Source organism: Monodelphis domestica, chromosome X (genome assembly GCF_027887165.1).
Source record: "Monodelphis domestica isolate mMonDom1 chromosome X, mMonDom1.pri, whole genome shotgun sequence".
Lineage (NCBI taxonomy): Eukaryota > Metazoa > Chordata > Mammalia > Didelphimorphia > Didelphidae > Monodelphis > Monodelphis domestica.
In genome coordinates, this window is record NC_077235.1 from 25,873,620 (window position 1) to 25,900,287 (window position 26,668).

Genomic DNA, 26,668 nt, shown 5'->3' on the forward strand with positions numbered 1-26,668 from the left:
CCAGATACTAGGCTGCTGGACAGCATCACTGTGACCTGTCAAAAGAGAATCCAAGCTATTTGACCTTAGCTGAGCCCACCCAGTATTTCCTTTTATTCATCTCTTGTTGACGAGCTATCTCAGAGAGGTAGTGGAAAAAACACTGGATTCGGAGAACCCAAGTTTCAATCCTGGTTCTGCTAGTCACTATATATGTGGGACCTTGGGCAATTTATTTTCCCTTTATGGGCCTCAGGTTCCTCGTCTAGAAAAAGAGTAGATTGGACTAAATTGCTTATAGGGTCCTTTCCAGGACTCTCAATCCTATTATTCTATCATCATGTACTATACTCCCTTCCCATCTACCTCTAGGCTCTCCTTTTGTAATCTAACCCTAATTCCCCACTGGTTCCAATTCTGAACAAATCATTCTCCTGCTTAAAAGCTGATTGCTTCCTCAATGAAAGACAAAACCCTTAATGAGGCATTCAAAGCCCTCTATAATCTGGCTTACACATAGTCTTCCAGCTTTATCAAATATTACTTCCCTTTCTACAGTATAGGTTTCAGCCAAATCAGACTAAGTGAATAAAATGAAGGATCTGGATTCTGTCCACGACCAACAATCTGCCCCTGCACTTTTCAGGCACCCTGCATTTTTGCACATGCTCTTCCAAAAGTCTCCCCTCACACCTTTGCCTACAGAAAGCAGGCAGTTAGAAGAAGGCACTCTTTTCCTAGCATTCATTCAACAATCCAATTTGATTTCACAAACATTTATTAAATGCATAATGTGTGTAATAGACTAAGCAGGCATTGGAGATACAAATCTGAAACAAGATAGGATCCTGTCTCTTAAACAGATTATATTCCTGGAATTTCCCCACATATTAGTATGTTAAAACTCTACCCATCCTTCAGGGTTATCTTTTTTTAAGTCCTTACCTTCTGTCTTAGATTTAGTATAAATATCAATTCCAAGGCAGAAGAGTGATAAGGGCTAGGCAAAAGGGTTCAGACAGCTAGGAAGTGTTTGAAGTCACATTTGAACTCAGGTTCTCCTGACTCCAGGCCTACTACTCTATCCACTGAGCCATCCAGTTGTTGTCCCTCCAGGCCTATGTTAAAAGCTGACTTCCCCATGTCTACCACCAAAAACAATTTCCATCTCCTCTAAATTTCCACGGCACCACTCTATACTTCTTTCATGGCATTTACATACTATTCTGAATTGAAGTTGCTTTTGGATACTAGTCTATAAGCTTTCTGAGGGCAGGAAATGTCTTAATCATCTCACTTTCTGTCCCCTAGAGCCCCCAGCACAACTCCATGCACATAACAAGTACTCAATACATGTCAAATGAAGTAGTTAAGGACTTAATTTTTCAAAGAATGAAAATATTTTCTTTTAAGAACTATTGTCAATAATTAGTCTACACTAGACCTGTTCCCAGAATCACAAAACTACAGAATTGAAGAATGTAAGAGTTAGAAGGGAACTTCAAGCACATCTAATCCAACCAATTTCTCAGCAAGAATCATCTCTTCAATTCCTCTAGGAAGTCTCTTCTTGAAAACTTTCCATTGAGGAGAAACCTCCCAAGGCAGGTCATTCCCCTTTTCAACAATTCCAATTATTAGAAAAGTCTTCCTTCTTCCTTCTTTCTTCCTCCCTCCCTCTCCTTCTTTCTTTCTTCCTCCCTCCCTCCCTCTCCTTCTTTCTTTCTTTCTTTCTTTCTTTCTTTCTTTCTTTCTTTCTTTCTTTCTTTCTTTCTTTCTTTCTTTCTTTCTTTCTTTCTTTCTTTCTTTCTTTCTTTCTTTCTTTCTTTCTTTCTTTCTTTCTTTCTTTCTTTCTTTCTTTCTTCCTTCCTTCCTTCCTTCCTTCCTCATGTCCTTCCTTTACTTATTAGTTAAGCATTAAAGTCATGATATTTTTCTCCAATGAAGGAAAGACCAATATTATACTTAAGGCATACCAATACCATAGATGGCATTAAAACACACACTACTTCAAACATCATATCTTTTATGCTCTGTGAGATTTTATGGAGAGGTCTAAAACTCACACAGAATATACTTTCCTGAGGGGTGAAAATTAGGGATAGTAGTGAGTAGTAAAGACTATGTTCATGATGGTGAACCTGTGGCATGCCTGCCAAAGATGGTATACAGAGACCTTCTGTGGGCATGTGAGCTGTCACCTGCCAGGGTTGCTCCATTCCCCCCTCTCCACTGTGCCTCCCCACCCCTCTGCCCAGAAGCCCAATGGAAGTGCTTACTCCATCCCCTGAGTGGAAAGGCCAGGCCACTCCCCTCCATCTCTCCCTCCCCTGTCTGGGGTAAGGTGGGGAGGGGGCACTAGTTCTGGGGATGGGCATGGCATGGCATGCAGTGTCTAAAAGTTTTGCCATCACTGGACTATGTCATCAACATTTTGCCAATATCCAAATCTCTGTATGACCCAGCCTTGCCCCCAGCTGATCTCTGTCACTTGGAAAGCTCTGCTCAATTCCTTCCCAAGGAGAGCTTAGTATTGTTCTAACTTCTATCTTGAGTAAATCTGTTCTACTATCAAGCCAATCAAATAGACCTCCTCCTCAAAGAAACACATAGAAATAGCAAATACTAAAAATACCAGGAAGCTGCTACATATAGCTTTGCTTGCTAAGAGTTTACTGTACTTTGCCAGTCTAAATCCTGCTAAAACATTCTCCCATCCATTTATAAAGAAAGTTACAGAGTTGATTAGTGACTCAGAATCATGGGTTAGAGGAGACAGATAGTATCCTAGCTATAGAGTCATAGCTACTAATAGCTAATATTTATATAGTGCTTACTATATGCCAGGCACTGTGCTAAGCACTTTACAAATATCTTATTTGATCCTAACAATAACTCTTGGAGGTAGATGCTATTATTAACAGATATAAAATATATAAATATAAAATAATTAACATTATTTTACAGATGAGGAAAGTGAAAGTCCCAGGGTTATAAAGCTATTTAGTATTTGAGACTGCATTTGAACTCGGGCCTTCCTGACTTCAAGTCCAGCATTCTATTTACCTAGATGCCTCATGGAGGTAGAGAAAAAGAACTGATTAATCTCCCCCCCCTTCCCCCTCTCTGTCTATATAAATATATGTACATATATGTATATAATATATACATTGTTTATTGAGTAGGTGATCAGATATGGAGAGGCCTCTTGGGAAACAAGCAGGGTATATTCTTTGGGCTTTAGACTTTAGTCTTTGGTTTCAATGACAAATAGCAAGGGTGAGTGAATAGAAGGATTTCTTAACATATTCCTCATCCCATTAACTAAATCTTCTTGGAATTTCCTACTAACAAAATAGAATGGGACAAGTAGAAAATGGTAAGCCTAATAGGAGCCACCAAGCCAAGACTAGTTCACCTTGGTTTCAGTAGCACATACAAGTTCCAACGAGATGCTGAAAGCTTTGATAGCCCATTTATAAAAACCAAATGATTCATAAACAAGAATTTTGGATTATAATATAGATATTCCTTTCAAACTTAGCTATCACAGCAAGGTTCATGCCAGCAAAACTGGAGGATATAATTAAGTATCAATAAATTGTCTGCATTATTTTATATTGCTGTAGACTTTCTTTATGTCCGTAATAAATACAAATACAGAGATAACTGTTCAACAGTCCTCTGATTATGAATGCCAATAGGCACAGGTCTAAATAGAAAAGAGCTCCTCCAGATGTTTCTGTGGATACTATTGTGCTGATTGAATGAGGCCCTAGAATAGTGGGGTTTCTTCAATTCAAGATAATTTGAAAGAGATTGATCTGGCAATGCATATGGGAAAAAATAGATTTTTAAAATGTCTAATATTCAGTTTATGGACAGCTATTCCATTGACTTAGTCAAAAAGCAGTATACATCTGGGAAGGACAGCTAAGTAGCACAGTGGATAGAACACTTGGCTTGGAATCAGGAAGACTCATCTTCATGAGTTGAAATCTGATCTCAGATACTTTTCTAGCTGGAGGAACCTGAGCAAATCATTTCACCCTGTTTGTTGGACACAACTGAAAAATCACTGAATAACAACAACATGCATCTGAGACAGGAACTGGAGATGGATAAATTGGGTCCATAATTTAACATAAAGGGTAGAGCAGTTTCAATTGCCTTCAGAAATCTGTATAGTGCTTTTAATGACTTATCACAATTATTGTCATATGATCTATGATAACCTATTTATCCTCTCAAGCTACTTATAGCAACTAGGTATGGTTTGGATTTGAGTTCATTGGCACAAAATCTGGATTCAGTTAGAAGGGTTTAGGACAAGGATAGGTCAGGGAATACCTGTCCTTGTCATCTTTGGGAATTCTATGCTCTTTCTCTGGGGCACAATTTGGTTAACAGGGAGAAAGTCTTTGACAATGTGGCATGATAGAAAGAGGACTTAACTTAGAAGATAAAAGACCTGAGTTCAGATCTCACTACTTACCTATTAATATATGACTTTGTGAAAGTCACTTCACTTCTCTAAGCCTCTTATATAAAAGGAGTAATTGTTAAGGTTTCTTTCAGCTAGAAAATCCTGTGATTCCCTAATTCATACCCCAATCTTAGCTTGGTGAGAGAAAAAAATGAACACCAGACCTAGAAGGGGAGCTGGCTATTGAGGTCAGATTGGCAATAGTCCCCTTTGGAGAAGAAAGAGGTAACTGCAGGAATGTATTGCATTTATTGCATTTATATGCAATAGTTGAACTAAATCCTTACTCCCAACTCCATGGGGCAGGTAGGTGTCATACTGGAGAGAAAGTACTTGACCTAGAATCCAGAAGAGATGAGTTCAAATCCAGCCTCAGACACTCACTAGCTGTATGACCGCAGGCATGTTGCTCAACATCTGTTGTCTCAGTTTTTTCATCTGTAAAAAGGGATGATAAAGCATCTACCTCAAAGCCTTTGTGAGGATCACATGAGATTATAATAAAAAGGGTTTAACACAGTGCCTGGTACATAGTAATCACTATATAAAAGTCAGCTATTACTAGTATTATTATCTCTACTTCATCTCCCTCCTTTTCACTCATCTTGTTCCTACCCATTTTTTAAAATTGGATTCATTTTTTTTTTCAATTTCATGTAAAAACAATTTTTGACAACTGTTTTCTGACATTTTCCTATTTGAATTCTCTCCTTTCCCCTCTCCTTGTCTCCCCCCTCCCCAAGGGAAAAGATTGTCTGATATGGGTTATATCCGTGCTTTCATGCAACACATATTTCCATATTCTTCCTACTCCTGTTTTTCTTTTCTCCTGAGAGGAAGTGCATTAATTGATAGTAGGTCACACTTGGTTCCAGAAATACCAGGGTTCAATATCTGTCATTCACACATGAGCAAATAGGTTAATCTCTCAGTTCCTCTGACCTCCACTTCAGCAACTCTAAGCCTATAAATTATAGATAAATTGGTAATCTGTAATGATGGAGGGAGTTTCCCTTACGATTAAAAACAATTTCACTTCTGACAAAGGTCTAATTACTCAAATATATAAGGAGATAAATCAATTGTACAAAAAATCAAGCCATTCCCCAATCGATAAATGGGCAAGGGACATGAATAGGCAATTTTCAGACAAATCAAAGCTATCACATGAAAAAGTGTTCTAAATCTCTTATACTTAGAGAAAAGTAAATCAAAACAACTCTGAGGTATCACCTCACACCAAGCAGATTGGCTATCATGACAGCAAAGGAAATAAATGATAGAGAGGATGTGGCAAATACATTGCTGGTGGAGTTGTGAAATGATCCAACCATTCTGTATGGCAATTTGGAACTATGCCCAAAGGGCACTAAAAGACTATCTGCCCTTTGATCCATCCATACCACTGCTGGGTTTGTAACCCAAATAGATCATAAGGAAAAAGACTTGTACAAGAATATTGATAGCCACACTCTCTGTGGTGGTGGAAAATGAGGGGATGCCCTTCAATTGGGGAATGGCTGAACAAATTGTAGTATCTAATGGTGATGGAATACTATTGTACTAAAAGGAATAATGAACTGAAGGAATTCCATGTGAACTGGAACGATCTCCAATAACTGATGCAGAGTAAAAGGAGCAGAACCAGGAGAACATTATACACAGAGACAGATACACTGTGGCACAACTGAATGTAATGGACTTCTCTACTAGCAGCCATGCAATGACCCAGGACAATTCTGAGGGACTTATGAGAAAGAACACTATCCACATCCAGAGGAAGAACTGTGGGAGTAGAAACACAGAAGAAAAACAACTGCTTGATCACAAGGTTTGATGGGGATATGATTGGAGATGTAGACTCTAAACGATCATCCTAGTGCAAATATCAATAATATGGAAATAGGTCTTGATCAAAGACACATGTAAAACCCAGTGGAGTTGCTTGTTGGCTATGGGAAGGGGGTGGGAGGAGGGGAAGGAAAGAGCATGAATCATGTAACCATGGAAAGTTTTTCTTAATTAATCAATTAAATAAAAATTTTAAAAATGATAATTTCAAAATTTCAAAATGAATTAAATAATGAAGAATGGGTGAATAAAGAGACAGAAAGACAAATAGATAACTTGGGGGGGAGTTGGAGCCCGTTTGAACTAGATCTTTAGAGACCTTCAAATTTTCAGTTTAATCAATTTACCTCAGAAATTGGCAAATCCTAGAAATCAGGTCTTGATTATTTTTTTGGTTGTCTAGACATAAGAAGATGCTGGAGGAACTGTCAATAATGCAGATAAAACTCAAAAGTATATTGTATCTGCTTTTTTATTTCTGAGAGCTTGTTGTTAAATGTTTATCAGCATATACTTGGATAGCTGCCTATTTTTTTTTGCCTCCTCATCCCAATTCTCTTTACATTTATTTATTTATTTATATTAATAGAATTTATTGACAAGTGTCTCAGCCCCTACCTCCCCACCCAGCATCATAAAAGGCATCATCTAGGACATCTCTGGTTTTAATGTGGCCCTAAGAAGAGGGTATTTTTTTTCCTAGTGAGAGAATTTATTTTTATTTTATTTTATTTATTTATTTATTCCCAGTAAGAGAATTTATTTTAACATTCTTATTTTGTTTTGTTTCATTTTGAGTTCCAAACTCTCTTCCTCTTCCTCCCTCCCTCCATTCCTCTCTCCTTCCATCCCAAGAGAGGGAATTTCTTGAGGCTTCTTGCCATTCCTACATTTTTAATGTCTGTTCACTTTGCCTAAAATGGGGGCAATGGTGTCATCAAGCTGTATGGACTGACATCTTCTGCCTGATGGCAGGCTATATCCACTCTGATCATACTTGACCTAGCCTGCTAGCTAACCTTTTCTTTGACTTGACAACCTATTGATTTTTCTCTCTTCAAATAAGACAGGTAAGATCTTCATTTCTCAAAGTCTTTGCCATGGTGCATTGATTCTGCATAAATTGAAGTGAAATCCTTCTTGGAGTTATTATTTTCCCAGGGTGAGCTGCAATTGGAGTTTTTAATGTGGTAATTTTGACTGGATTCAAAGTCTGGGCCTAGTGTAGCTTTGGGAGCTTCAGTTCAATTCAATTCTACACACATTAGTTCAACACTTCCTATATGCCGGGCACTGTGCTAGTTGCTGAGGAAATCGGCACACAAATGAATCGGTTCCTGACCTCAAGGTGCTTTGAATATAGAATCATAAATCCAGAAATGGAGGGGATTTTTAGAGGTACCTTAATTCAACCCCCTCATTTTACTGGAGAGGAAACTGAGACCCAAAGCATTTAAGTTTAATTAAGCTTAAGGTCGTACAGGTAGTAAGTGGTAATGGCAGAATTTGAGCTGAGGTTCTGAGACCCCAAAGGTCTTTGCAATAGCACACTTCCTCTCTGAGCTTCCATTTTACTACCCTTTATTACATGCCACCAGCATCATAAAAACACGTTGCTCCTAGCAATGAGTGAGAATGGCTCAATCCTATGGAATAATATCCTGTATTCTAAAACAATAGGGCTTTAGAGAGCGTATCCATATTCGCTATCAGTTTTGATCTGTCTAGTAGTATTTGAAGGAGAAAAAATTCCATTTCTTCTCTGTGAAGACAAAAGAGTCAGACTGGCCTACACCATTTTCTCTGTCTCCCAATGAAGGTAAAGGTTGAGTGGGTTCATTAGGAAAGGCAAGCTAGCCATAGAAGTTCCTCTGTCATGGATAAGGCCCTAATGAGTCTCATTAGGGAAGAGGGACAAACACTTAGGGCTGGCCAGATTGCTCACCACAGTCTGGATTTTGTATTGACCACCTGGTCTAGGATTTTTGCAACAATTTCCTATTCCCTATTATCAGTGGCTGGCCAGGAAACCCTGGCCTTCTTAGCAGGCTGCATCAGAACTGCTATACTAGGAGAAAGGATGCCACTGAGAAGGAAGGGTAAGCTGGAGTTGGTTATCAGGGCTAGCCCTGCAGGAATAAGAGCTCAGTTCATCTCTTGTCTCATGACTGGCTGATTAGAAAAGGGTTCTAAGAAGCATCCAGTACTGAGTCTGTACCATGGTCACGGCTGGCATGAGCTATGGGAATCAGAAACCCAGGTCTCAATCAATCTAACTGCTATTTTTTGAACTGGAACAGTAAATGCTTCATTTCATTTCTCCAACTGGCCAATAAGGGCAGCGTGGCAAGAATTTCTTTTGGCCTGTGCCTGATGGTGCAGTACTTTATCTTAAGTGCAGGCGAGTGAACACCAGAGCTCATACACTCGCCTGCCATGCACAGGCACACACACACACACACACACACACACACACACACACACACACACACACACTCATATTCACCCAATGCTTAAAGGTTTTTGTTACCTCTGAGCTTCTTTTGACTTCCAAATCCAGCCAATATTTTTGGTTTGTCCTATGACTTTTAGACACAGGGTTTTTCCAATTCTGAAATTCTCTTGCTTGTACCAGAGGATGGGGTTTGGAGAGAACAAAGCTGAGAGATTACAAACTCAACACCCAGAAAACCATGTCATATCCTGGGGTTTCTCACTGGGCCCATAATTTAAGTAATTGTTTTAAAAGATTGCACAAAATGGGGGGATTCACCAGGACATGTTCCCACAAAGCAGGTAGTTGATTTTCAATGAAAAGCAAAAAGATTGAAAGGGACTCGCCAGAAGCTTGTGTGATGGGACTGCTAATGAGCCCCTGGCGTCACTGACAGCCCTGCTCCCTCTCCCTCCCTCATTCCCCTCTTTTATGAGCCAGCTGGAAATCAGGGAATTACATGCTAAGGAAAGCCCTTCATCTAAACATAGAATTATTCTGAACGAGGATCAATGTAGCCCAGCTAATCAGCTTACCAACTGAATTAATTTTTATTTTTTTTGTACTTCCAAGTCTGTATCTCCTGGTGAGACCCAAGAACTTTAGACGTCATAATAATAATAATAATAATAATAAAAATTTGGTTGCACTGGTGAAAGGAGTGTTTATATATGAACAGTCATTTCTGAAAGCACCTTCCCTACCAGCTGCTCTGCAGATAATCATTGCGATCAATCAGTACCAACTCAGAATAACGTACTTCACATGAAGTTATTATCAGAAGGTACACGGTCGAAGCAAAGGCCATTTTCTTTTTTAAAATCAGCCTTGGTGACCATGCTGTGTCCAGGAAATGTGTTGGTGCCCTCAATTTTATGAAAAATATGTTTTCAGCAAAGAAGGTTTGATTTTTTTCATAAAATGTACTTGAAGAAACAAAACAGCATCACTAATCTGCTATGGACAGCTGGGAAATTCTCTGACATCATTTCAGGAGCCATCTAATAATTTTTGTGGCTTAATTCAATTTCTAAATTCAATTCATTTCAATTTAGCAAGCATATATTAAATACCTCTTATGTGCCAGGCACTGTGCTATCTCTGAGGAATACAAACACAAAAAATGAGAGAGCTCCTGCCTTTAAGGAATTTACATTCTTCTAGGCTGGGAGGTTCAGCACATACACTAATAATTAAATGAGATATATCCAAAATAAATTCACAGTAATTCTAGAGAAGAGGGTTATCAATTGCAGGAAAGGCCTTTAAGAAAAGGAAAAGATCAGCATCTGGGATGGAGGGACCAAAGTGTCTATCTGGAAAGAACGATCCCCTGGAAAATAGGAATCAGCTCTTCCACTAGTTAGCTTTGTGACTTTGGGTAAGTTATTACTCTCCTCTGGACTTTGGACTAGTCCTCTATAAAAATGAGAGTACCAGACAAAATGATCCTTAAGATTCCTTTTGGGCCTAATGTTTAAAGAGGTTTTTAAAGGTTAAGTACAAATAAGGCCAGTGAAGAGGCTATCTATACAAATAAAATGTCTGTCTTTAGTTAAAAGGTTGAGGAAAAGAATTGGATTCACCTTGTAAGAAAACTGGGTGCTTTTCAAACGAGTACATTTATTACTAAGTGACAGACTTGATGGTAAACATGATGTCCCTTAGGTAGCTAATGTGGCTGATACCATCTGAAGACATTCGTGTCATGCTATGTTCCTGCCCCCTACTCCTTCCCTAAGTAATCTGAAGAGGCTCTTAAGGCCTGGACCTGTTCTGATGCTTTGCCTTCAAACTAGAAGCACTCATGGCCATCAATAGGTGTAATTATGATAAGCTTTGGTCAGTAACTGGTGTTCTAGGAAACATTGGAATAGCCTTGTTGGCTGTAAGTTACCCTCGATCTCCAGGTGGAGAGTATACTATTTTCTGCTGTTCTGAATCTTTATCTCAAGGAGATTCCTGGCATCCCTAAACATTCAGCACAGTTGTGGGGATTCAGACCAAGGAGAAGGCCAAAGCCACTTTAGGTTCTTTGGTATCAAAGTTATCTTATCAATCAGACAAGTATATATTGAGTTCCTGTGGTTTAGCCAACTCTGTACTAGGCAAAGTGTTGAAGTGGGACTGGAGGTGGGGGTAGGGTTAGAAGGACCTGCCTCTGGCCAAGGAACTTAAATTCTAGTAATGGAGATAGAATTAATCCAGACAAAATAATTAGAAGCTTAGAGCTAGAAGAAACTATAGAGACCATTGAGTACAGCTCATTTTACAGAAGAGGAAACAGGTCCAGAGAGAGGAAGTGACTTGCTTAAGGTCACATAGTAGGTGCCTTGACTGTTTTCCACTATGCCACGATGCCTATAAACAAGGTATCAGCTAGTATAATAGAAACAATATGTACTGGACTAGTCAAGAGGTTAGGCTGTCCTCTGGAGAAATAGAAGGCATTTACCACTCCTGGGGAAAAAAAATGATCATGTTGGGTAAAAGTTGCTTCCCTGGACCTAGGTTCCCACCTCCCTACAAAAGGGCAAATTGGATTATATTTCTAAGATCTTAACATTTTAAACTCTAATGTAAAATGGATGGAGACATTCTAAAATAACATTAAATAGCTGAAATCTGGAATTCTGCCTTTAAAATATGGTCTCATTTTATCTTATTTTTTATTTGAACTTAACTCAATAAAAGAAAGGACCTCAAGTTTCTATTGCCAAAATCCATGTTAATTAGTCCTAGGAAAATCCATAAATACTTTTAGGCACAAGTATTCTACTGGGAAAGCCTGATCTATTCCATCAAACTTCATAGGAGAACCCCAGTGATGAGCTATCATTCTTATATGATCCCACGAACCCTAGAACATAGATCATCCTTTTAAAAAAATAAAAAAGAAAGAATGGATTTCTAAGAATGGGTTTTAAAATAGGATCAATTGAATCTGACAATTGGAAAAGAGTTGTAATAAGGTAGCTGAAGTGCTCTCAATTTTATTGCCTTCTCTCATAGCCTTCTCACACACACTGAGGTATTTCATATGCATCACTAACATGGAGACAGTCAATTTGATTATTAATTTTGTTGGTATAATTACAATGATAAGAGTATGTCTCAAAAAGAACCAGGAAAACTAGCCTCTCATGAAATATAGAGGGAGAGGGAGAGAGAGGCAAGGGGGTGGTGCTTAAGGTACCACAGGGCTACTGTTCTAGTATGGCTCCCAAGTAACTGCTAGAGTGAGAGGCTTTGGATTCTCCACTATAATTGTTTGTTGAAATTAGTTATTAAATTTCCTCATTGACTACCTTTGGCCCTAAAGCAAAATTGTGAGATAGGAAAAAATCTGGCTTTTGTACTCTCTCATTAGTCTTTCCATACCCTTTTCTTTCCCTTTCCCTTTCTCTCCTAAGCCTCCAATGCCCATCCAGAGACCTGTGAAATTTATAATAATAATTATTTAATATTGTTGTATTTAAATTGATTTGCATTTGAATTGGGTATTCTGGAAGACCAAAAATTTTAAGACCCAAAGTAATGAAATTCTCATGGTGGAATTTTAGGTCAGTAGAGGGAGATGTTTTGGGGACAAACAATCCACAGATCACTTTGTATACCCATAAAACTGGCTTTAGCTAAATACCTACCTCTCTGAATAGGGATTTAGAAGATCCAAACATTTTCATGATCCAAAGAAATGAATTTCTAATTGTGGAATTTTAGGTCAGCAGAGGGAGATGCTTTGAGGCAAACAACCTTGACTACCAAAAAGGCTACCTTTAAATGCAAAACTACCTATTGGATAGAAACTAACATTTTAGTCTTCCAAAATCAGTTTAGCCATTGTGGTATTGTTACTCATACCAAATATTGTCCTTAAACCTTTCTGGTCATCTGAATTCCAAAACTGAGGCCCAAATATACAGAAACATCCTCTTAATATTTTGCTGGACAGGCAACAGTAAAGACAAGTAGGGTACTGTACAAAATTATCTAATGACCTTTAGTTCTGGATCCACCAGATCAACATCAACATGGTTCAGGATGCTTTTGTTGCCTACTGAAAGGGTGTTTTTTAATATAATGCAAACTGGTAGTAAAGACTATCTTTCTGGGATTATAAAGGACTCTTAAGACATGCTTCTGTGATTATGAGCTGACCAACAGTAAATAAGAAAATTTTATAATAAAAGAAAGAAGTTGTTTTAATACCAGGGAGAACTTTATAATACCAGGGAGACTTGAGGGTCTGTTATTAATATTATACAACCATACAACTCTGACAGAGGTATCTCATTTAGAAATCATTTTTAAAGAGGTCAAATAATCCTGTTAATCTTTAAACTTCAGTGATATACTGCAAGAAAATTCCCACATTCCCAGTTAAGCCTAAGCCTTTCCTTTCCAGATTTATCATAAAATTCTCCCTTTCTTCTGGTTAACTATTAAAAATTTTAATAAACAATTCCATAAAATTCTGGGGCTTGTATACTCAGGGATTTCGCACTCTTTTCTCTGTCATTCCAATTCTTCTCACCACCCCTCCATCTTCTTTTAAACATGTGCCTATGAGACACTCAATAGATAACCTCCAAACTCCACCAAAATAGAGCCATTGATCCAATTAATTTGATCTGCCTCAGAAGTGACCATCATTGACACATCAGTGTCTTATTGTAACATAATCCATATAAATCATGGTTTTGAACAACTTAAGTGAATGGGCAAATGGAATCACATAGGGCCTACTAATATGGCAGAATAGCTGGCCTGGCTTCCATTATTTACAATGGAAATGGAAAAGAATTTCCATCTTTAAGAGGGAAAAAACAGGGGCAAGGAGAAAAGAGATAGAACTTGGGAAATGGCAACCACTGTATGTAATAAAATGGTCCATCTATATGAATAGATCTAGTACAAGGTCAGTCATGCCTGTCAGTTAACCAAATGATTATTGAAATGGACAAACAAAAAGTTAAATGACAAAGAGTCAGCTCTGTGGCCAAATGTGAATACAGACATAGCTTTTTTTTGTGCCTGGGTGTCAGCACAGAAGCTGCAGAGGACAGATCTAATGAGGAGCTCACTGAAAGCACTAGATATGGCTTCAGCTCCAAAACAAGCAGGCTTCTTTCCTCTGGTGAGGTTAATGGCAAATTGGTGGCCCATGAGAACTGGATTTTAGTTGTGATATGAGTGATAAACTCAGAAAAATACTTCAATTCAAGGAGAAAGATCCTCTGCATGGGCTTTTTAAAAAAGAAATCCACAAATCAAAACTGCCTGCTTGGTCCACAATTTATTGAATCCCTTCACTAAGAAAACTTGCTTATTTATAAGACCAGGCTATTTATGTTTATTGGATTTTTTTAAAAATTGTGTCCTTTGGAAGGGTATTACCAGAGGCCACAAGTACAGAAGTAAAACATCAATTAACAATAAAGCAGACATGAACTACTTGGTTTCTATAAGAACTGAAAAGACTTCCATGAACTGATGCAGAATAAAATAAGTAGAACCAGCAGAACATTATACACAGTGACTGAAACATTGTGGAGCAATTAAATGTAATTGACTTTTTTACTAATAGAAATGCAATAATTCAGGACAACTCTGAGGGACTTAGAAGAAAGGTGTGCTATCCACATCTAGAGAAAGGACTGTGGGAGTAGAAATCCAGAAGAAAACATGATTTATCACTTGTTTGTGTAGGCATATGATCTGGGGCTTTGGTTTTAAAAGATTACTCTATTACAAAAATGAATAATATAGAAATAGGTTTTAAGTGATAATACATGTATAATCTAGTGAAATTGCTTGTCGACCCTGGGAGAGGAGAGAAGAAAGGGGAGAGAGACAACAAGAATCATGTAACCATGGAAAAAAATTTAAAAATAAAAAAGCAGAATGTGTAAACATAGCATTAATATATATATATATATACATGCATGCATACATACATACATACATATGTATATACATATACACACACAGAGGTCAACTCTCAATTAGTTGCATTGCATTTGCCATATCAAATCTGTAATTATGAAATGGCTTTCCCCTGCTTGTCTTTCCCTTACTCTATCCTTTACCTACCTCCCCCATTCCTGCCCCCTTTAAATCTCTTTGAGACTTGTTATTATAAATGTGTACTTCAAGAATATTTTTTTACTAAAGAAAAACATAATCTTCAAGGTAAATTTACTCTCAGAATAAACATGGCTTTTCAACATCTCTGGATTGTTCAATGTTTTAACCTGTCTATATGTGCAATTATACGAACTTCCTTTCCCCAATATTACAAATAATTGAGAGTTGAATGCATTTTAAGTTGACCTTAAAATGTGACTCAGCTGGAAAATCTTTGGTTTGCTTTAAAAAAGGGGAGGATAATCATCTAATAATATCCTACCCAATACCTGAGTTCTTCGTTCTTGCTCTTCTTTCTTGCGCTTCTCCCACATATTCCCGGGCCAATTGCTGACCCTCATACTCTGTTGCCTTCGTCTTCACTCTTAAAGGTTGCAATTTAGAGCCAATTTTAGTAGTAAGTGTAGAAGGTCCCTGTCCCAACTTTGGTATCTACATATAGATGAGAAGGGATGGAGATGATGGAGAATAGTTCAAACTTACCTGCTCTTCTATATCTAAGAAGACACTTCCATTCTATTTGCAACCCTAGATAATGGTGGATATATTTGAAGTGGAACTAAAAACTGTAAATGAAACCTTCCAATAATTAGGGTAGATACTATTAGCAGCCCCCTATTAGACTATGAACTCTCTCAAGGGCAAGAACCATGACCTGCTTCCTTTTTGTTTATTACACAGTGCAGTGAACATAGTGAACAAGAAATATTTGTGGAAGGTAACATCTGATCTTCTTTGTAGTCTGTGTTCCTTGGTGCTGATCAGCCTTCTTCATCTCCATTTCCTAAATGGGTGAAAACCCTAGGTTGTAGGTAAAAATATAATCGGCACCTGCAATTATCATGAGCTCCCATTTCTCTAGTACTTTCCAGTTTACCCTGTGAGGTAGGGGATACAAAGATTATCAATCCCATTTTATTCATGAAAAAGCTGATCCTGAAAGATTGTGACTTACCCAAATTCATATAGATAGCAAGAGGTACAGTCAAGATTTGAACTCAGGTCTCGAATCATTTTAAAGATTAGATTGAACCAAGGTCCTCAAACCCTCAGCTTTCCTTGATACATCTTGATACATGTATACATTACCATTCTAGCTAAGGAGTAATCATTAAGAAGGGTATGGAATAATTGCTGCATCCTTTGGTGCAATTGATGTGGTTAGGTCCTGTCTTTATATTCTAGTAGGCTTATAATTAGTGATGGGGCTAGAATACAAGGATTATAGGGTTTTGAGCTGGAAGAAATCTTGGAAATCATCTAGTCTACCCTCTTCCATTTTAGAGAGGAAGCCAGTAAGGACCAAAGAGAGGAGAGAGTAACTCTTACAAGGTCACCCAGGTTGTAAATAGCAGACCAGCTTTCACATCTAGATCCTTTGACTCTAACTCAAAGACTTTGTCCTGCATCACTGTGGTTCCCTACATATGCTGTAGGAGAAGAACAGACAATTGAAATCTAGAGGAAAAGCCAAAGCATCATATTTCAGCCTCCTCCTCTACTGCCAAACCTCTGCCCATAAGGAGTAGCAAATAGTTAAATAGAACGAGCTGAATTTGATCTGTCCATCCTTGGGTGAGGGAGCTAATAAAAAGAGCATGAGACAAGCTAGCAGGAGGGATAAGAAAAGCAATAGGTTTGGGAAAACCTCACACTCAGATCCCCAAATTACAAAGCACTTTCACATTTCTGATTTCATCTGATCCTCAGAATCCTATTTGGGGGCCGACAAGGATTATCATTACTCTCTGACAAAGGAGGAAACTGATTTCTTAGGAACAAGTGATGTGACTTGTTCAAGGTCGCACAAGTAGTAAATAATGGGACTTGAATCTCCCCCATTGAGTCCAGTATTCTTTCCATTCTACTGTCAGTCTCTCACAGCAAATGGCTGTGATTAGGAGGAAAACAGCCTGGCAGCTGCCTATTAACTGCATTTCTTTTTCAAACAGGCAAATGAAACCAGCATGTAAACATTTTCTTGAGCATACATAATAATATATGCCACTGGGAAAGAAATGCACCTTTTAACTGTAGCTTGTGTTTAATTCACTACTGAGCAGAACACAAGAACAGGGCTTCAGCATCTCCCACCTCCCCAATATGCTGAACACACAGTAGGAGCTAAATAAGTACCTAGCAACAAGCTGCCAAATGACTGACGTTAGGGATTCAAACTTCTAGATCTTGAGAGATCCTTCTAGATGTTTCGCTCTAGCTCTAGCTCCCCCTAGGCAAGAGAGGGGGAGGAAGGAAGGAGGGAGGGAAGGCTCTTCTGCTAGATTCCTCATTTCAGTACCAACTGTATTACACAAGGACATATGTAGCTGAGACAGTCTGGTCAAATGCTCTGCAACCCCTTAATTAATCTCCATACTCATGCTCTTCCACCATCCTTAGGAAGGAAGAGGGAGAGAGGGAAAAAGCAGACCAGACTAAAGCAAAATGCCACACAGTTGTCTGTGCCAGGGCGACCTGGTTGTAAAAAGCAGGTTTCTGACTGAGTGCCAAGGTTCAATGGCCTTAAACCTGAGGGAGGACCCAATTTTGGAAGCAGACAGCAGAACATTTCATGCTCTATATCTAGGTCACTCGAGGAAATGCTGACTTTTCACGGCATAGCCACAGCTCTGAAATAAATCCATTTCAACAAGGAGGAAGAGCCAGGCTGGGTCACACTCTGATGTACTGGGGTGCCTTGCCAGGCTTGGGCATCTATTTAAAAGGTAAATCCTTCTGAGTGGGTTATCCCACAGCGATTCCTACAGAGACAGTAGGTATCACTGGAATAGGGCGCTTCATCCTGATTAGTAATGAAACGACCATCTGCCAAGCAAAATCAAGCAGTAAAGTGGCGCTAATCAGGAAGATGACAGCAAAGTTAGTTCTGAACTAATTGTCCTTCTGTTAAGTGAGGAGCAAAGGCATACTGGTGCTCCTGAGGCTTTGAGGTGCCTCTCCTGGAGCTGCAGATGCACCCTGGCAGCACTATTTCCAAATACATAATGTGGGCATTTAGGAGGCAGGAGCAGCAGCCAGGGGTGCTTGGAATACTGATGGCCCCAAGGTAATCAGAGCACCATCACAAATCACATATCCATTTTAGAGGAGATAAAATATGGAGAGGCTTTTTCCCCTGCTTTAACCCACATTTACAAACTTGTTAGGCAGAGCTGGGAGGCTGCCTGAGACTTTTATGTAATAGGTGATGTGCAGCTGATATGTTGAAAGCCTTAGGTGTCCTAAGATGATCAACGCAGTTCCCATAACTCCTGGGGCTTGAGGGTGCGGTGGGGGTACGAATGAAGAGCACAAGAGTGAAATCCTTTATGGAAAACAAAGCCAACCCAACAGCCCAGTTGTCCTTTGGCCATGGCAGACCAAGTGAGAGAGAACAAGTTGGGCAAATCCCCCTCCAGAGAGGAATCTGTTACCTAGGATTTCATTTCCTCCATTACCGAGGATTTCATGGCATCAGCCCTAGAGGTGTTGGTACAGGTCTGGTAATATAGCAACAAGTATGATTTAATTCCCCAGTCATATATCACATCATTACTCTAGGTTGTGACTCACCATTTACATTCATCTGCAATAAGCCTCCCTCTTTCCTCCCCCCCCCCCCAATAGCCCTGCGGTTGGGAGAATACAACAAATGCTGCCAAGGGAGGGAGGAGGGGGTTCTCTTCTAGTGGTGCAACATGGGTTTCACTTCTGCGGCTGCAAACCCAGGTACCTAATATTCAGGAAGTGCAGAGAAAAAGCAGCCCTGCCACCACAGTGACTTGACAGCTAAAAGGCTAAGGAGACCAGCCCCCCCCCCACCCCCACCTCGTTCATGTCCCCAGCAGCCAGGAGTCGAGATAGAAGGACGTAAGCTGGAGGAGGAAGGGGGGGGGGGCAAGACTGCCATGACCCAAGCTTCGCAGTCACATTTCGGGGCACTGGAGCACACCTTAGAGCAGGATGACTGGCTCTGATGCTTTGCAACCCTGAAGACTGGAAAGTCACAGTCCTGCTAACGTGCACGTAAAAATTTCCACTTGGGGCCTTCGCTGCCGCTCGCCTCCCTCCCCAGCCCTCCAGCTTTCTATAGCAGCAAAGAGCCGGGCTATATGGCGCGCTTTAATAGAAACAATTTTTAAACCTGCCAAGAAAGTAAATTCCCTTCCCGGTCCTCCTTTTGCCTCGAGATTCGGCTGGAGTGGGACGCCACTTGCCCCCTCCACGCCGTTTGGCAGGCGGGGTGCCCCAGCCAGCCGGCCGAAGGGAACACTTTCTCTTTTACTACCTACGTGTCAGAAACTAGCAGGTCGAGCTAAGTCACTGCGCTCGCTCGCTCGCTCGCTCGCTCGCTCGCTCGCTCGCTCGTTAAGTTGTCTTGAGGACTTTCCCCAGCGGAGCTGTTCTCCGAGCCCAGACTGCCTGCCTGCCCCTTGGCTCGTGCTAGGGCTCCCCTTATATGGTAACGCTTGCACTGTCCACGGTACTAAAGATCGCTACCGACTGAATGTGCGAAATGGCCCAAACGGCCGGCCGGGCTTTCCAAACCCTGGGGCGAGGGAGGAAGAGGGACAGGAGAGGGAGACGGAGACGGAGACCCGCAGAGAGAAGGGCCAGGAAGGGAGTATTCCTGGGGCATTTCCCAGGAGTCAGATGCCCCGATTGCGGGCAGCGAGTCCCCCAGCCTCGTCAGGATCCTGCCCTCAAACTCCGCACAAGTCCTGCGTCCCTGCACGACCACTGCATCGCATCACCTGACTGAAGGGGCTACCAAGCTGTAGCGCATCAAGAGGGTCTAGAACCGAGCACGCAGGGACTAGACAGGGACATTCGTGCAGAACAGAGGGAAGTGTTCCGACAGGCACGCCTGCGTCTGGAGCCCAAAGCGTTCCATGCCCCCAGCCCCTTCCCCAGCGGCTCCCAGCGGCTCCCCCAGCCACCCCGAGGAGCCTGGGCTCAGCCGCTCAGGTCGGGGACGAATCACCAGATGAAACAGCATATGGGGCTGGTGTCAGTCCAACTGAACTAACTAGTGCCCGAAAACAAGCCAGCCACCCCGGGGGAGCCCCGCGGCACATCGCACCCGGGCAGCAAAGCACACACACAGACAAAATGTGGAGAAAACAGTCGTACCTTTCAGCCAATCCACCACTTGCTTAGGCAGCCACTTGCTAATGGGCTCCATGGCCAGAGCCATGGTGAGATGACTTTCTCACTTCCACCAAGATGAGAGAAGGAGGAGAGAGCGTCTTCCTCTCTCAACGCATGGCTTGGAGGCGAGGGCTGGAGAGATCTGACAACGCAGCCCAAGGAGGAGATGGTGCCGGGGCCCTCTAGGTCCCTCCTGCTCCGATTCAGTAATGTATAAAATTACACACTGATCAGCCCTGGCCCCTCCCCCCACTGCACGCAGCCCGCAACAGACTGGAGCGCACTGAATCAGGAAATGGTGCAGTATGTATACCCTTACTACAAGGCTGGCCAGCCCCCTTGGCACTCCCCCCTCCAGACAGATCACATTCTAGAAGCCCTCCCAGAGGGGAGGAGGGGAGAAGGGAGGACAGGCTCAGGACTGTCTGTCTGTCTGTCTGTCTGTCCGGCTGCCTGCCTGCCTGCCTGCCTGCCTGCAGCTTCCTCCTTCCAATCAGCTCTGGGTCCTGGGGAAGACGGCACAACTCTAACTTGGTGACTGCCTGTCTGGCTTCGCAGCAAATCTGCTGACTGTCACTCAAATCAAAGGGAAGATGGAAATCTCATCATTCAGCTGGCATCGCCCAAAACGCTGGGCACTTCAATCTTGATAATGCAGTCCGCTGCCGGAAGCTTGGAGTCGATGACCCTAATTGGAATCTCCAAATGAATATTAGATTCACCACTCAACACTTAGGAGAAATAAAGAGCGAAAAGTCAGTGTGGGAAAGAAGGGCTGTGCCCCCCTAGCAGAACCCTTCTCCTTTCTAAACTCTCCTTCCTCCCCCCCACTTGCATTCCCTCGGTTCTCATTTCTCCCAGTCAATCAATCCTGCTATTGACCCTATGGACAGATTCCAAATGGAGAGCCCCGTCCTTAATGAACTTCTGTTCAGTCTCACATAATTAGCCACAGGTAGTGCCTCGGCCCAGAGAGCACGGTGGGCCAGCCGAAAGCTATTATGCAGTTATTTTCGAGATGGAAGCTGGAATGGGGGGGGGGGGGGAAGGAAGGTCTGGAAAAATCCAAGGCTAGTTTTTTTTTAAAAGAAGAATTCACATATCGACAGGATGAGGTCTCCTTTTCCCAACAGTCAGACCCCAGGGCTGGCTTTTTCTAAAGGCTTCTGGGACCAGTTTAGTATCTCCTGCACTTTGGCAGGGTGATCTCAGCTCTTAGTCCTTTGCTAAATAGGCTCTGTAGCCAACCCAGTGCTGTATATCTCATTGCTGAAGGGCTTTGGAACTTCACTATGTCCAAAAAGGCATTAATGGAAGGCTTTTGCCAGACACTCAGAGCCAATTTCAGTGTATGCAATTTTGTGTCTGCAGTGGCAAAGTTAGGATAAAATCATTCAGGCTGACTAATTTGCTATATAACCACTGCAAAACCATAGCTCTTTAGAAAGAGTGCATGCATGGTTTCAGGTAACTGAGCTTTCTGGATAGTTGAGGATTTGCCCACACTACAAATGTATGAAATTGTGTGTGTGTGTGTGTGTGTGTGTGTGTGTGTGTGTGTGCATGTGCTTACCTTCCCTTGATCCTTTGCAGTCTGTCTACTGATTCTACCAGCCTGCTAAAAGTGCACTCTCTAAAGGTTACCAAAGATCTTGTCATTGCTAAATGTAATGGGCTTTTCTCCATCCTCAAAATGGTTTTTCCTCTTTGAAGCTTCTGATCCTGTTAATTCCCACCCACTCCCAAGCTGGACAGTCTTTCCTTCCTCTGCTTTCATGACCCTGCTCTTTCCTGGTTCTCTTCCAACCTGTTTGAGCACTCCACCTCAGTTCCCTTTGCTGGGTCATCATCCCTTTTCCTATCACATATAAAACTCTGGCCTGGTCCATTTTCTCTCTCTTGATTGTATTGGCTCCCATAGTTTGAATGATCTATAGAGGACTAAACCCCTTGCCCCCAGATTCAGCCCTGATATCTCTCCTGAACTCCATGCCACGTTCCCAAACTGCCTGCTGGATACGACCACCTGGATATTTCCTAGGTATCTCAAACTCAACATGTACAGAGTCAACTTATCTTCCTCCTTAAATTCACTCTTCTTCCAAACTTTTCTATCTCTGTTGATGGCTCTACCATTCTTCTGGTCCAAAGTTTGTGGCCTCAGAGTGATTCACTCCCTCACTCCCATATCCAATCAATTCCCAGTGTTGTTGATTTTACTTCCATCTGGAAGTAAACATCTCTCATCACTTTCCTTCTCCCCACAATATGTCCATTAATATAGTACAGACCCACATCATTTCTCATGTAAATTATTCAGCAATCTCCTAATTGGTCTCCTTGCTTCTAGTCAATGCCTCTCTAACCTATCCTCCCCATAGATGAGCCCCCCCAACACCAACCAAATTTTCCTAAAATACAAATTAGACCAGGTCATTCTCTTGCTCAAGAATCTTTAGTGGTCCCCTATTTCCTCTAGGATAAAATATAAACTTTATATAAAAGACAAAGGACCTTAAACTTCACAATGTGGCTCCAGCCTACCTTTCCAGGTGCTTTTCAAATTATTCCCAATCATGTACTCTATGTTCCAGTCAAATCACCCTATTAGTTGTTTCCTGAGCTTGGGATGATATCTTTCACCTCCATAACTTTGCCCAACCCAATCCTATGCCTAAAATGTACTCTCTCCTCACACCTACTTCAAAGAATTTCCTTTCAAGGATCAATTCATGTACCTATCTCTCTCACTTCATTGCCATATGGTTAAAGTATATAAAGTGTTTTGTAAACCTTAAAGTCTTTTATAAATGCTGAGTATCATTATTATTATCATCATTGCCCTTCTTTAAAATTAAGATATTATTTTTCACTGCCTTCCTCAGAGGGTTATTAGTAGGGTAGAGTGGAAAGAGGCTTGATCTTGGAGACAGGAGAAGCTTGAGAGTAAATCTCGTTTCTGATACTTCTGAGCTGTGAGGGCAGGAGCAAGTTGCTTTGTTTCTCTTAGTATCTCAGTTTCCTCGAGTATAAAGTGGGGATGATACAATGCCCACCTCACAGGTTTGTTGTGAGAAAAGTACTTTGTAAACCTTAATTACTGCCAAAACAACTAAAGAGTACAAGATTGGTACATATCACTGGAACTGAGCATGTCTGAGATGGAAGGACTGCAGAACATAAACTGTCTGAGCATAAAATACAGAATATCAGAGCTGGATGTGATCTTAGAGATAACCCAGTCCTACTCCCTTATTTATAGAGGAGTCAAGCGAGGCAGCAAATATATTCCCAGATTCAGTTGAATAATTCAGTCCTGGGGGTAGAGGGTATGGGATGAGGATCTCCTGTGACCATCTCTATATCAGATATTATTGAATCATTAAGGGCTAACTGATATTAAGGATACACTCCTGTTTTACTGTCTGGATTTCAAGCTGTGGAACTTTGAGTAAAGGTATCTACTGTATGGGTCTCAATTTCTGAGTCTCGAAAACAAGGGTTTGGGACTTAATCTCGAAAGATTCCTGTTTCTTGACTTTTACTTCCCAAGACAGTACCAAAATATTCTTTTGGTGATAGTATGGAAGAAAGGAGGTAGGAGCAGGGAACACTCTTAGGAATTTGTGCTATTTACCTGTGCTGTCCCTCTCCTCAAGACAAAACAGGGGTTTGATCTCCTGGACACCTTTTACCAGCTGTGAATTCACTGTTAAAATTTAAAAGCTGGTTCCATAAGATTCCTTTAATCCCAGAAAAATTCTTTGGTTCCTCTGGAGAACCATGTCAACACTCCTGACAGTAGCAGATTACCTCACAACTCCTGCCTGACCAAATGGTCTGCAAGACTCTTGTCATATGCCTTATAACAGTGTGGAGACAGTATATGCCCTCAGACAAAGTGATCCTTGTTTTCATCCTCACAACCTATGAAAATAACACCTTGCATCAGTAGCAGCCTTGTGAACTTTCCATCTCAAAGAGCTGTCACATCTGCGTCTCATTTTTATCTTCATAGTCACTCTTAAGTGGCATATTTGTCAGCTAAGGTTTTTTGTTGTAGAGGAATTTTCTTATAATGAATATATTGCTACCAAGCACCTTCCCTTATCTGTAGGCAGCAGGTGAGAAAACAGAACAAATGTCTAGCTGTCCTTTGTTGAATTAGTAAGTGAGAAATCTATTGACTTCACTAGTAGAAAATAAACAGTGTCAGGCATATACCACACCCACTCCTTTCTTCTCCAAGCTTGCTGGATCTTTATCTTGGTTGGTGTGGTTTGATGGGCAGCTTAGGAGTTAAAGTTTCCTGGAGAGAATGGCTAGTATATTGAAGGTGGGAGAAATAAGAGGGGTAAAAAGGTAATTGTTTCTTGGCAATTGAATAGTAGAGTTACTTGGGGTTCAGCAGTAGTTCAGATTTGCTTTCCTCTCTCCTTCCTTAGCTTACAAACTCTTCTAAGTCAAGTATTGTTATACGGATGACCAAAGAAAACATTTGCTAGACAAGAAAATGTAGTGTCTGTCGTTATATAATTAAATAATTGTAACTTTAGGTTTATTCGGAATTTTCCTTTATAATGGTCTTTTCTGTAATGAGATTTCTGTGTCAGAAAATCAGAATTGGAAAGGACCTCAGAGGTCATCTAGTCCAACTCATACTTGAACAAGAATCAATCAATCAGTATGCATTAAAAAAAATACCTACTATGTACCAGGTACTGTGTTAGCCCGAGGGGACACAAAAACATTAAAAATGAGACAAATCTCCTTTCGAGAAGCTTATGTTTTATCAGAGGATATAACATGCATCTATGTTCAAGTACATACAAGAATATCCTCTAAAAATTACCTAATAAATGATTATCTAGCTTTTGCTTGAGGACTTTCTGTAAATAAGAAACTACTTCCTCCTGAGGTAGCCAATTCCCCTTTGGGGCAGCTCTAAACTGTTAGGAAGTTTTTCTTTATCTAAAGGCTAAATTAATTTCTTTGCAACTTTCACCCATTGTTTCTGACTCTGCCCTCTGGGGCCAAAAATAAATCTATTTCTTCTTCCTCATGACAACCCTTCTGATGTTGAAAGATAGCCATCAATCATGTCCCCCAAACTCTTCTCTCCCACATGCCAATACCACCCCAACCCTTCTTCAGGAAAAACATCCCTGATTTATCCAACTAATCCACATATGACATGAACTGAAAGACCCTCATCATCCTGGTGACACTCTTTCAAACATTCTCCAGTTGATCGATGCCCCTTCTAAAAAGGGGTGCTAACAATTGAACACAACACTTTAAGCATAATCTGAGCAGGATTGAGCACACTGATCCTATTGCCCCAGAACTCCTTTAATGTAGCCCAGGACCACATTTGTTTTCTTGGCCTCCCTCCCACTCTACTGACCCATATTGTGCTTGAAGACCACCAAAATTCCTAGATCTTTTTCAGATGAACTGAATTATATATAAACACTATTCTCTTGGAACTCACATATAGACATACAATCTAGACATTTCCTATAGGCATAGCCCATGCAGGCTGGGCTAGTTGCTTCTTAAAAGGCATTGAAACTGACTTCAAAACTTAATTAGGAAAAAATAGTAAAAAAAAAATATCTCTTTGGAATACAAATTAAAAAACCTCTTGCTTATCCGAGGAGTTTAAGACTCAAACATCAACATAGCTTTCTGGTGGCCTAAGTACCAAAGTCATTGGAAAAAGGTATCAGGAATTCCTTCCTCAGATTTTACCAGTGTTCTAGCATGGCCAACACAGTGGCAGGGGATTTAGAATATTATGGAATATCCTTGCCATGCTATGGTTAGATGCTAGATGGTTTACAAGGGTCACATTTCTTTTAAATCCCAAACCTGAAACACCAGAGTGGCCTAAATCAAGCCCAGTATACAACTGAAAAATTGGTGTATTGTTATGGTTTGCCTTATAACTTTCCAGTTGTAGGACGTTCTTCTCATTCATGAAGTATATGATGCTAATCTGCAGGATATATCATCACTACATAGAGAACCTCTTAGCTATACTCTGTTTCCTGGCTCCCTGGGTAGCATATTTGCCACACTGATTTCTAACAGGCCATTCTCCAAAGAGATACACCAATTAGGGTCACAGACAAAATAATTTCAGTAAACATAGGAGGTAAAAGATCCTTGAACTTTTAGAGCCAAGATGTTGTAAACTTATTGAAGACTTTCCTGTCCACTATTTCCCCACTTGCAAAGGGGTTAGCATGTCTGAACACTGAAGGCTATGCAAGTCTGGCCAAAATAATTTGAACTTGCTCTGCTGCCTGTAGGTAAAGTCGCTATTGCTTCTTTTAGGTACAGATTCCAGCTGAGTGTCTCCACAACCACCCTTGTTACCAGGACATATATAGAGTTAGACTGAACAATGTAAACAACAAATAACCACAAATGGGGTAACCTGAATTTTCATTGTAACTATCTTGAAGTCAAACTAAATATATCATCTCTATCTGTGTATATATCATTTCCATCTGTGTAACCCTGGGCAAGTCATTTAACCTCAGAAGTAC

At 40.8% G+C, this 26,668-nt stretch overlaps 1 protein-coding gene across 11 annotated transcripts in view; it reads right to left on the bottom strand.

The window, feature by feature from the left end:
- The window catches only part of LOC103106019 (connector enhancer of kinase suppressor of ras 2-like), a 526,863-nt gene extending 506,251 nt beyond the window's left edge, over positions 1–20,612 (bottom strand). For 9 of the 11 annotated variants that reach the window (XM_056808963.1, XM_056808961.1, XM_056808959.1 and 6 more), the window contains exon 1: positions 20,094–20,573. In XM_056808963.1, the coding sequence (XP_056664941.1) occupies positions 20,094–20,157 (64 nt within the window). In that variant the 5' untranslated portion in view covers positions 20,158–20,573. Of the gene's footprint in view, positions 1–20,093 lie in introns of all 11 variants that reach the window. The other 2 variants (XM_056808958.1, XM_056808954.1) reach the window with 1 other exon arrangement.
- Positions 20,613–26,668: the final 6,056 nt, after the last annotated feature.